General features: G+C 39.0%; 1 protein-coding gene across 1 annotated transcript in view; it reads right to left on the bottom strand.

The window, feature by feature from the left end:
• The window catches only part of Snap25 (Synaptosomal-associated protein 25kDa), a 232,484-nt gene that overhangs the window by 207,707 nt on the left and 11,421 nt on the right, over positions 1-13,356 (bottom strand). Inside the window, exon 2 of the mRNA XM_022845089.2 lies at positions 3,734-3,960. Within this exon, the coding sequence (XP_022700824.1) occupies positions 3,734-3,811 (78 nt within the window). The 5' untranslated portion in view covers positions 3,812-3,960. The remainder of the gene's footprint in view (positions 1-3,733; positions 3,961-13,356) is intronic.

Genomic DNA, 13,356 nt, shown 5'->3' with positions numbered 1-13,356 from the left:
AACCGCCTATCTGATGGATCATACCTGCCTTAATTGTACACGTGCATCAGCCCAAACAGCCGAACCCATCTTCTTTATAACTTGTTATAAACAGATCCAATGATCTGCCGACTCTGTAAAGGAATCTAATTCCATTTCGATGGTGGCAATAGTTCCAGAGGATAGCGTAGCTAATAATAATGGTAAGTTCTGCCGTACTTCAATGGCATAATTTTCGTTTTCATATTGTAAATCGATGATAGATTATTGGCCCAAGCGCTACAGAAAAGCGTGTTCCTTAAAAGCACAATGAAACCAACAAGACACGGTAGTGAAATAACAAGTCGCTGCAAACGAAACGTGGGAACTTCTATTACTGCATACAAAATGTTCCCGTCCCACACGAATACCATCAACATTTAGATGTAATCAAAAATAAGTAATTGACGGTCATTCTAACGATAAGACGGCCTCTACTTGCATATCTGCTACCGAATGTTCTGCACGATACCTGTAGTGAGACATTCTATCAGTCATTGTCATTTCCCCACACTTTTGTTGCCGCCAACAGGTTTATAGGTTGAGAAAACATTAGTTTTAGTGGACGGCTTAAACGGTTGTCACAAGAACACCTGAAGCTTTCATGCACATAGCAACGTTCGATGGAAACGAAAGGTCTTAATGTAGGTTTCTTCGCTTTAGCATACATACGTGCTGGACATCGGAGCGAGGATCAGATGTTTTATTCTCAAGTAATAACAACGCATTCTCAGAATAAGATATATGCAGCCACTTACTAATCTGTCTATCTCGTACCAACTATTAGCCCTTAAGACTAAATGCTTGACAATTTTTAAATGTTTCGGTCTAATTCACGCACCCGATGTCCATGTTTAATCGATGGTAGGCTACAATCAATAAGTCAATAACATGTCAATTACCATAGCATATTGAAAATGAGCAAACCGATAAAACTAAAACGGTCAGCTCTCAATTACTACTATCCCTGGACCAGGAAGGAAGACTTAAGATTAGCTTTGTGCGTCCGTCACACAGCGAATGGCTCTTCAAGCCAGCCAAGGGCAAAGCTTCTACTAAGCATTACTATATACTTGAAACAGTAGTTCTATTATTTTTAACTGGCAAAGCATATCAATCCGAGGCAATCCTTTTCCATGGTTTGTGTCTACTTCAGCATTCTCGAACATTGAAGTGCTCACTAGAGATTGATCTCTACGCACTAGTAAACAACATGCGAATAATTTTGTCTTCCGCTCGACTCCCGTGGGCAATGCAATGTTTGAAATAGCTAGTAACAGCGTTAATTGAAGGGGCTGACCTAATAAACGCTTGGTACGCTGCAGGATCAATAGAGACTTCATCAGAGTTCCGTATGCGTCTACTTCCAGTAATTATGGAAAATGTTCTGAAAATCCGATCCATGACAATCAGTCATGCCAGAGGTCATATTCCGAACGGTACAAATGAAACCGTGTCAAGTTAAATGTTGTACCATATTCATACTTGACTCTAAAAGAAATAACGCCGATATTTACCGACCCTTTTTTTCTGATAAATGCTTCGGGTGGTTTATTTAATTAACTGCATAGTACCAAAAGCTACTATAGGGTAATACATAGCTATTTGAGTTCTCTAGATTAATATTTAGGCCCAGATTGATACACTGGGACTAGGAGCATGTCGTACTGAAAATTTTCCGGTGTTTCTGCAATTCATAGTAAAACAGAACATTTGCTATTTGACCATGGATGCTCTCTTTGATGTGGCTTATCCACACAGCTTAACTACTCTTTGAAGTTGGCGATTATCGCGGAATAGAACTTTTTTAACTTTGAAAACGATTGCATAGCAATGTCTTGCTTTCCTTCGATGCAAGCAAACAGCACACGAAAGGGCGGCCTCTGAAAAGACTTCGTGGAATCGATAAGCACCTTATATGCTTTGTTTGTTTCCTCCTGAAGGCGATGTCAAGGGCTCTAGCGGTTCATTTACATCTGCGCAATGAACTCTCAAGGTAAGTGAGCCACATATTTACTCAAGAAAGCCAGGAATTCTTCGTCTTTTGTCGTAGTCCGAAGCATTTCCTCTCATCAGTTGAAATTTGCACCTCTAAAATGTCTGGCACAATTTTTCTGACATTACAGGCTGTGTCTCCACCTTACAAAAATCTTTATACTCTTAAAATTCTAGAGTACGTCAGTTTTAGAGCTCTTCTCGCGTTCATTTTTCGAGCCCTTAAAAATAGCTACCCTCCTGTAGGCAATGTGGCTGACTCAAAATAGCTTACAGAATCAACTTGTCTAATTCGAATCTTATCGCGTCCTCATTGGGGAAACTTAAACTTCTTTAAAATTGAACGAAATTACCTATGTATTACCTTAAAGGGTTTCAGACATGTAAAGAGTTGTAAGTTTTCCGGATCTTCGTTACTTTCCTACTATCATGGTGCCGAATTTCTTATATAAAGTGAAACTTTTTATACTTAATAAGACAGTTTTATTCCATTCTACTTACTAATTTGCGTAAAATCCTGTGATGAACTAGTTCAACTTGTATGAATCATATTCATAGAGACCATGTTATTTTTGGATCATCAGTCACTTTTTAATTCTGAGGAAAGACATCTTTTACTATAGGCGAACATCGCCGAGATACAGAGCTATTCACTCGAGGCTGTTCACCTGGAATAGCGGTGCCTGTGACGTTACCAACGACGATCATTACCAACTATGGTCGCAAATGAACTAAAGAGATCTCCAAACTTATTCGGCACATGATGAAATCAATTTTTAAAAAAGTTGAATTGAAATTGTATTGTTTTTTCCCTATGATGATACAACTTTTCTAGCCGTATTTGTTACGTTCTACCATCACGACCCTTATACCACTAATCAGCATCGATTTGAATAGAAGTTGCGGCTAGCTGCCGCCATTACAGTTAATTCTTGCGATGATTTCCTTCGAAGTCAAGTTTTTCTCTTCTTTCTCAGTCAACGGTATTCCACGTTCAAGCGCAGGGTTCGTTGAAGCAAATAGACTACGGATATAGATCTGAATATACGTTCGCCATGTCAGACCCGCTACTGAAGGCTATCACTATGGCGTGGCAATAAACGGCAGGTTTAGAAGTTTACAACCCATATCTATATTTTTTCCTGTTCCAATGGTAAAGCAAACGACCTATGTGAAACCGTGTACAATTATCTACAGTATGTAGAACTACGAGGTTATGTATCCTGTTCGTACGACAGATGAGTTTATTATATGACAACCAACAAGCAATACATTTGATGGCCCTATATGCGATATCGGTAAAAATGCGTAGAGCAATGCAAAATCGAATACACCATCAGACGTGTTTCTTGTCGATCCGAAAGTTCTGATAAGGAGAGGAGGAGGAAATCTAGGAGAGGTAAAAATGCTGCCAATTTCTAACAATAAACAACACATCCAGTGAATGGGTGGTTATGGGAACGAGCGACTACACCTCATGGCTTTCATAGTTCTAAGGACCTTCAGGAGTGAAAAGTGCTCTTGGTCGAAAGGCAGCCAAAGAAAAAATATCTGACACGTGGTAGCGGAAGTTTACCCAGTAGGGCAGCAGCGAAACAAAACAAGGTTAATATGATAATAGAGTCAAACGTGTCCACTCGCTAATGTGTGCCTAAGACTTCCTAAAAAGAAACATAGCCGTGATTTGCAATATATGGCAATACCCGTTTTTAGGACTTACCTCATCTCCAGTTTGGTTGATCTTATACTGCAACTGCTCCCCCTCGCTCATTCCTGCCATGGGATCGGCATCAGCCATGCTTGTGGCTTTTTACTGGTCTGTCCGGTAGCTTGTTTACAGCTAAATTTGCACCCGTCGACGGTGCAGTGCTGGAGCCCACAACGTGTGAGAACTCTGGGTCGATGTCGTGCCTCTTAAAAGGCACACTCCAGCTAGCGTTTAATATGCTGAAAGCAAACATAACACGTGCAGTAACCTGTTAGACGGGTACATGTTTCCGTACGCGTTTTATCATATCAATGTTGACGAGACAGTATTTTGCAGGTGACAAGGAGGAAGATTTTCTGTTGTCCATCTGATTCTGCGCGCAGTATATTTATCCAACACCGAAAGCAATTATGAATCTCTCTTTTAAAGGTCGGGCTTCATCTAATATTAACTACACAAACTTCGGCAAGCTCTTCGGCAAGTTTAGCATGTGCCCGTAATATTTTGTATTTAAAAAGCAGCTGATCAGTGTTAGCAGGGTCTAATACCATGAGGTTGCGTTTATTCTTTGCTATTTTACATGGTATCTTTGTAGTAAGTTGTGCGATTTTTCGAATCTCCTACGCCTTTTATCTATTATATGCAGTGAAATAACTAATTTAATGCACCGACATACGGAGCTAAAACGATATAGCAAACATCAATGTTATTACTATGAAACCGTTAAGTATTTACTCCCTCCAATAGAATCTTCGAATTTTTTTAAATCCAACCGGGTAATGGCCCTATGTTTAGAATAATCCTTCCAAGAAATTATACCAACTGTCGAATTTTACCTGTCCGATAAAGTGCCACGAAGCTCCTGATTCATATGTCATTTTTCTGTGACTATATTTGGCAATTCCATTCAGGACTGCTGATCTGCCTGCGACGACTGACAGAGTAGGCTCCCCCCCCCCCCCCGCCCGGAATCGAATTTGTATAGCGCATTTTTACCAAAGCCATTCTTTTTATGCTTTCAATATATATATATAACTGTATAATTCATAGGAATTACGTACTGCCATGACACGGGTGCCTGGATAAACAAACCTAACTGTCCAAAGTAGGAAGGTTTCAACTGTAGTAAAATAATGAAATAAAGCTACAGTCTGTCTGAGGTTAACAACGGCCGCAAAAACACGTTTGGTTTGAGACGTTGACGCATAGATGTGATAGATAAAAGCAGATTATTGCCTTTAGTCAAACTATTTCATTGCTGCATTAAAGATTTCGAATGCAGCATCTCTGGTTCTCAGCATTAGTAAATAAAAGGTCACGTTGCTCACGTGAGCATTTACATGTTGTCTGCGCCATAGCGAATAAACACGTTCTAAGTCTTCAGGCACACATTTAATATCCGTTACGCGATTGCTATACAAGAAGATCAAGGACATTGTTTTTTGATGGAAATAACCGTTCTGTAGTAATCGAATTGTTGTTAGAAAATTTCCACGACGCCAAAAAAAACCTCAAAGTTGGATACATGATCAAGGAAAGAAGATTTATTAAGGTTCGTATCGGAAGATACTTATATCACAAAATGAAAATTTCCACACAAGAGTCACGGGACGAATGTCTGTTTAACGAGTACTGGACCATGAATTAATCCGTCTAAGGCTTGTAGTGAAATATGGGTTTGGCTACATGTAAAACTCACATAAATAAGGTTTATATTTTGATTCTTCAGCTTTTTCATCTTTGAGTTTTGTTAATTTTTTCTTTCTTTGTAGCTTGCGTTGATGCGGCTTGACTTTACACCGAAATTATAGTACTTTTACCTTATGAACATTTACCATTTGTGTTACACTGTCATCCTTCAAAATTCGGTATTCCCTGTGCCTTGTATCTCATAGATGACTACGTTTCTCCGTTGTTTAACCATAAAAATATATTTTCCAGCACCAGTCTATCGCCCTTTCTGTTTTCCCTATATTTATATTCTCAGTTCTATTTTTTGATGTAGATTAGCTCTCGCCTGGAACATCGTGTACCAGAGCCCGTACGTTTTCCTTGCTACGGTTCAGATTTTCTTGAGACCTTATAAACATTGCTCCTTCAGTCAATACCCTCTAACCTCTCATTTTCAAGCGACGTCCCTCGGGTAGAAGCTCTCCAAGGCCTTTTTTATCGTATGATCTCGTCCTTATAATAAAATCATGTAAATATTGTGCATCAGGGTGCATGTAGGCGTTCACATACACGACTGTCTATAAAGCACAACTCACAGATTGAGAACGATTTAGACGATGAAAGTGTTATGAAGGTACTGGCCTTTTGCCTGAGGCTCTCTTCGAGGATATGCTGTTTCTAGGCCCACCATAATCGACTTTCTTTGTCCTTTTGTGTTTTTTTTGATCCTTCGATTCGCTCTTTCATTCCGAGCACAAGTTCTTTCAATGAGCGCAAATTGAAGTAATAGACGCCGCCAAGTCTACGGAACTATTTGGGGAACGTAGTTAACCCATTAGATAGATCTGGGCAGCCCTGGTCGGAAGGATCGCAGCAATGTGAGTAGAGACTGAAGACGAGACCAAGAAACGCAAATTTGCCAAGTCACTATGCAATTCAAAGAGACTCCGTTTTTACCTTTTCCTTCACCATTTTGCGATCTATTTGGAGCAGCGCAACTGAACCACTAGCTGGTCGACCTCAGTTGACCCAGATACGTTCAAATTATTGCGTATAGCCCAATTTTCGTTATCCAAATTCAGATCTGAAGCACGGAACTCGAGACCCACTTATCAGCCGGCGCTAGCAAAAACTTTGTAGACCCATTTGGGCATCAAGATGACCTCTTCCCTTGCGGTGGCAGTAATATCGACACCCGTTTTAAAAACTGCTTGATTACTATGTAGCCAAAAGGCACGCACTCGGTAGGCGATAGGTAAAACGAAAGTTGGCGTTTCCATTGGATGCAGTTCGTGCATTCTAATAGGCGAGACGGATGCATATCGAGTCGACAGGATGCCACAGACCTTCTTTTGCTGATTCGGAGCAGATTAAAAGCATAAAACTACTCTCACTGAGGATTCAGTCTGATCAGTAAGTCTGATCACGCAACTAACCTAATATGGTAAATCAGTAAAATTATGTTTCTCAAAATCTACATATATCTTGGATTGAAACAAATCGTACCCTTTTATGTGAGAATCATGCGCTTAACATTCAAATATAATACCAGAAGTAGTAACTTGGAATATCCATTGAAGCTTCTCCATTAATACGAGTGCCTGCAAACGCGCGTGCCTACATCTCCCCACAACAGACAAAAGATATATAAACCAATTAAAATGTATAACGTGGCACCATCATTTGCAATATCATCATTATCATCCCCAGTTTTGATCAACTAAATGATGAGTGAAATCTGAAAAACTAACACAATAGGACCATTTTGTACTTTCTCGGTTTCTGCTATTGATCAAACAGATTGTTATAATGTAAAAGATTTTTATGACGTAACACGCCTCTTCGATATGAACACGAACGTAATGGTATTCACTACGATTTATAAATCAGCTATGAGAAAAGCCTTGCCAAAGTATAGAAAGCTATTGTAAGTTTCAGCGGTACATTTTGTTCAGTTCTTGCTGTACCGTTTTTGAAATGAGTAAAATAATTGCTTAGAATTAGGCATAAGTAACAACATAATTAGCTTCGTTTTTATTGCAGGGATTCATCGTTGCTCGTAATAGGGAGCATTTTTCAATAAAATCATTGGCCTTTACGTGTGATACGGTAATCTCTTTATTCCAAAGATACATGGTCGAATATCGATTTAAGTAGTTAGCAAAATGATCGTAAAAGAGCAAAAAGTTACTTAAAATAAACACAATTATACACACTTTTGTAGATGTTTAAACATTACAATTCGAACGATATGCCAATCTCTTGATGTTCAAAATCTAGTTCACCATACCAATCTAGTCATATAATAAGCTAATAAAACAATATTAGTTTATGAACCTGAAAAAAAAATACTAAAAATACAATAAGATTCGTTTGATTGAGTGGCCTTGAAGTAATATTTAAATAAACAAAATGCGATTCTTATGATTTACGAACGAATAATCCTAAATTATGAGGAAAAAATTTGACATTACTCCCATCGCGTATCGTCACGTCGACTGAGCACAAGTGTAAGAGGTCGACCCCAACTGCGGTCTTCACCACTGTACTTCACGTTGAATTCGTGCATTGATTTGATAGCTCATGTTATAACTATACCTTCGTCCCTGCAAAGATTTTGCAAGAAGATGCCCGTCAACAGTCACACAGGTTCCACCGTCATCCTGTCCTTACTAATGGAACCTTTGAAGCGATGTGTGTTCAAACAATGGAATACTGAGGAACTCTATTGGTTCATTGCTAATCATTATGCCCAAATAGCAGCCCAATGGCAATGGAACACGGGCTAAACGACCAGTTATTGTGTGTGATCCACTGACGGGAAACTAAAGATGGGATGCTGCCTGTGATTCCTCATGTCTAATTTGAATGAATTTTGACATGAATCAGTCTAATTTGCAATGAATTACAGACTTTATTTGTAGACTCAGCGCAAGATGTAATAGTTAGTGTGAGAAGCGTAGAGGCTGTACTCAGAGAGCGACTGTCTCATTATCCCACAGTATTTGATATGCTCTCGTCTAGCATACGTCTGTTGAGATCGATGGACGCGTCTTATCAAAAAAAAAATTATCTTATTCATAGAAAACATATTGCTAACCTGTTCATTTTTTTCAAATTTTAAAGAAAATTTCTGCGCTTAAAAAACTTTTATTTCCTACTTTCCTCCCATTCGGAACTGTCTCTCCTGCTTTACCAGGATGCTGTAACGGCATCGTGTTGTAAAAGCGATCCCAATTTGAAAGAACTTCTCAAAGATGGATATTCTATTAAGAAGAAGAAGAAAAGTGTATTTTCGGCACCTTCTGTACTAGGTATTTAATCCAGGTCAAAAGGCTGCCGAAAAATTTCAGGCTATTTGCTCTATGTACTGTAACGGCACTACCACAAAAAGGACAGCTCAAGAGTGGCTTACCAAGCCTGAAAACCGTATTCCAGGATATCCTCGCTCTGGCCAACCGTCTAAGTTGGATGACGACCATCTATCTGAAAATACTTTTGAAGGAAAACGCCCGATAAACATATCGGGAATTGCCCTGAAAGATGGGCTGCAGTTATAAAACAGTCACTAGTGACTTTGAGCCCCTTGGGTTTACACAGGGGGAACCTAGAGCTTGAATATTTCATCAACTCTGAATGCAACGAGAACTTACAGTCTACCATTGCATCCCAAGATCTCGGCCACAATGACTGATTTTCTCATATAATTATCACCGATGATGTGACGTGCACGTCAGCACGATCTAGATGAGATCTGACTAATGGGCTTCATAAAGAAGGCCAAAGCCCAGGATCTAACCAAATTTTCGTCTAAAAAAATTTGTGAACCAGATAGTTGGTCGGCACGTTTATTTAACCCGGTTGCATCGAGTTAAATTGCATCTCTCTTGGACTTCGATTGAGAGCTTTTGTAGTATCCTCCATATTTTCCAGGCACTGTGCCAACATATATCTATCACTTTTGTTCACTGGACAATCATCTTTGTGGTCCCGCCTTTACCACGGATTAGAAATACAAAACATGGTTGGAGAACTTCGTTGAAACGCGACCCGCTATCATCTGGCAAGACGGCGTATAACGCTTGGTGGAAAGATGAAAGTCATGAACAATGACAAGAGCATAAAACATAATAACTTACTGTCACATGAATAGAAAAAGGTGTTGCTTTCCATTCAGTAGGAAAAACTTCTACCCAACTTACTAGACACAATTCACAAAAAATGACTGAAAGACAAATTTGATTCAACACGTGGTATTGTTCCAGTGTATTTGTCTCACAGAAATTATTGTCTACTATAGGTGAGTTTGTATCTAATGTTTATATATATGATACATTCTATGTTATGTATATTGATAAGTTCGCTTTTGGTGCTTTAATAAAAAATTGGTGAGCAATCTTGTTACCTGCATCGCATGAAAGAATAGGTTAGGCAAAACTTTTAGGCAGAACGAAGCCAAACAAGAAAGTCGACGGTTTTCTCAGCGTTTTCATATGCTTTGATGTTCTAGTGTCCTCGCATAACAAAAACGTCTCAGACTTCACTGTAAGACGTGCCGGAGACTATAACAGGGCACTTAGCAAGGATCCCAAGCATAAAATCAGCGTATACAGACTACAAACAACATTGCCGATTACAGTTGCAGTTCACTTAAAGCTGTGAAGCGAGGATGCGAATCACACAGTCAGAGAGAGTCCAAACACGTCCATCAGTCTAGTCGTAAATTCCTATTGCCCATTCTATCACTACTCTGAAATATTGTAAGCTTTATCCAGCCCCAGTGCAACGTAAACTAGGTGCTGTCTTACTAAGCTAAGTTACGCGCACCCATACAGGGTGTGGTATAAATGCAGACGGATGTCTTTGTATTGTACTAACTTATTCCTAATACTATGACAAATACGTAGGCCATTATAAAGGTTCGCTTCGAAAAAAAGAAACTTGAAACAGAACCACGCAAAAAAACGGTGTATACGACCGTATCTTTGAAATCGTTCGAAGCTCAATGCAGTCTTTTTAAGCGTGTTCTCGTGAAAATAAGTGGAAGCTCTTAAAAGAAAACAAGTGAGACAAACCAGGCCATCAAAAAGGTGGATTAGTGCAGTTACGTCTTTTTGTCATAGTCGAGTGTCGTTTTGGACCGACCTATTTGGCAGAATTGGCAGAGCTAAATTGGCCATCTTATGTGTGTGGCTCATACGTGAAATGGGGTAAAATTCCTTTCGCCGTTACCTTTCGAAGGAAGCTGTCACTACCTCCTTTGCAAAAAAAAGCAGAAGAAATGGGAAGATACTCAAATGTGTCAAGTTAACGAACTTAAAAACGACTATTTTAAGGCAACTACAAAAATAGCACAACTTAATGTAGAAACCCACTAATCGCCCATAAATAAATAAATCGCCCATAAACCCATAATCGCGGCCGAATGTACTTAATGTCTACACGACGATATGGTGATACGTTGTCGCCGACTACGTACATTTATGGTCACACCCGCATACTCGTCTCTGACCTAATACGTCAGCTCATAAATGCAAATTGCAGTCCAAATGCACAACCCATTCGGCCAAAGCAAATGCTAGCCAATGAAAGAACAGGCAGGAACATATATGAAAATGTTACACTCGAAAATGCCCTGCCGGATTATGGACTCATCACTTATTTGTCTGTGCTTCCTAATGAGCTCATGGAAGTTTTCCCCCGAACATTTTCGGAAATAAACGAAAACAACCCTCCGCTTGCAAAGATGGTTACGGGTGAGAAAAAATCAGTAATCTACCATAAAGTCACAGCCCAGATTATAGTTAAAGCTAATGAGATCTTTGCACAAGAGGTATAGCGGGAAACCATCCAAAGGAGGTAATGCTGTGAACTTAATAGGATTGCTTTGAAGTGCTCTTCTATGAGCTTTTTTTCAATCAACCAAATCGCTACTTCACTTAAGTGCTATCAACAGCTTGACCGTTTAAAGCAATAATGCCTTTAGGAAAGTATTGGTTGTGGTCCACAAAAGAGAAGTCATATTCTACTATGGCGAACACCCGACTTTACACGACTTCAGTGGCTTGCCGAAAATTGTCGCATTTGTCTGACCAGCTTATAGTTCCGACGTTGCTTCTTTCAAGTATCATATTCTGCGATCTTTAAAAAAATAATTGAAGTAGCGTCTTTTTTTAGAAGCTACAACAGACTCCATTGACTAGTTTATCGCAAAGAAAGATATCTAAAAAATAGGATTGAAGAGCTGCCTAAGAGATAAGCGAGAGTCATTAAAGAAATTTAGGCAAAAAATTTTTCTTATTTAAAAATAGGCGAAACTCCGATGCCAGCTTATGGAGCAGCCCAATAGTAACAATTGAGGTCGTATCTGAAAGCCAATTTCTAACACTAGCTAAAGCTATACGGTGACGTTTTTTAACTCATACTCTGAATAATTTAGTGATAAGTGTCTATGGCTTAGTGTTTTACTTGTAATAACTTTGATTTTTCGATGTTTGTAGATTCTACTGAATCGCGCAATTACTCGTAGTCTATTACGGTGGTTAATAAAGCACTCAATAGTTATTTAGCTATACTCTAAGCCAGATGTGCATCAAGCTGTTACTGGAACCTATCTAGCAACAAGGATATCCGTTGCAGACGCATAAGATTTTCTCGTCCCAGAATTTTTGTCATCGAAACAAGTCGACTGCGGACATTTTTAGTCATTTAGACGAATTCTAAAAGAAAGTAATTAAATAAGATTTTTGCACGATTAAGGCTCAGCGTCGCGATCAGGCTCTTTCCAGTATTACCCCCGTGTTGCTCATAAATTGAAAAAAGCACTAATAATGTAAAACTATTCCAAGGAAGATACGAAAAGTCACGCAGTAAAACCATACGTGTTTTGTAGATTCATAGAATTCGATTTAGCAATATACGGCGCGACCATCATATCTGTTATACGTTACAGGTTTATAGCCACTGTAGAGTAAGTACATATATACTATGTAGCCATACAAACTAGTATATTTACCATACGAGTTGCTATAAGGAAGAGAAAACAGCATATACGATAGATCTTGACTAGGAGTCTGATGCATCGAATGATGCGCGAATTTGAATAACAAATATGCACTCAGCTAGGTCTGGGTTATGGACAAAACACAAAAGGTGCTCATATTTAATTTTTAAAAACAACGCTTCATCCCTTTCAAAACTAATGCATAGCCATAGAGCTTTGGACTGTGATATCTGCTAACACCATTGTCTAAAATATGGAGATAAGTAAGCCACGTGTAACTGTATGCAATTGGTTATTATATGTGTGTCCTGACAAGGTCCTTTTAGCACTTAAGCGCTTAGGACTCTACCTCATTAATTTTCACAAATAGCAATTACATTTAAGATTCAACCATTCACTTTAAAAATATGCCTTGTAACCATCTAACGCTAACATGGCAAGATTTAGCCTTTGCAATTAGCAGCCTTTTCGTAGTCAAAGGCACTTAGTATGTAGTATTTGAAAAAATATTCCTTTTTAATTTGGACTTAAACGTCAAATTCCATTGAGATCACAGCTGATGCCCCAAAGGCCCATTATAGCCTGTTGTTTAACGCCTACGATCTAGACGGTCACAATTAAAACAACCTGAAGCAGTCGAAACCGTGTCAGGCTCTCGGAAATATTAAAAAGATACAAAGTCTGGAACATCCAAACCGCACTGGTTCCTGTGTACACGTGCATAACCCCTATGACACGTAGAGATCGGCTGCCTTCCATGTACATATGAAATGCATCCGGTCTCTATTTTGGTCAAAGTCTATTTTTGTCGATATATCCTTTTGCTCCCTCAGAATAATCTGACAGAATGAATGCATTAGGGATTCGTGATATCAGCGCTCCAAAAATAAGTTAAAAAAGGTCACAGACAAAAGTGTGGTTTTCTCCAAAAATGGGCTTTAGTCCATATATATGTCTATAC

The sequence above is a fragment of the Varroa jacobsoni genome, unplaced genomic scaffold, assembly GCF_002532875.2.
Source record: "Varroa jacobsoni isolate VJ856 unplaced genomic scaffold, vjacob_1.0 scaffold_1146, whole genome shotgun sequence".
Classification (NCBI taxonomy): domain Eukaryota; kingdom Metazoa; phylum Arthropoda; class Arachnida; order Mesostigmata; family Varroidae; genus Varroa; species Varroa jacobsoni.
This window is presented reverse-complemented; position numbering and strand designations above follow the sequence as displayed.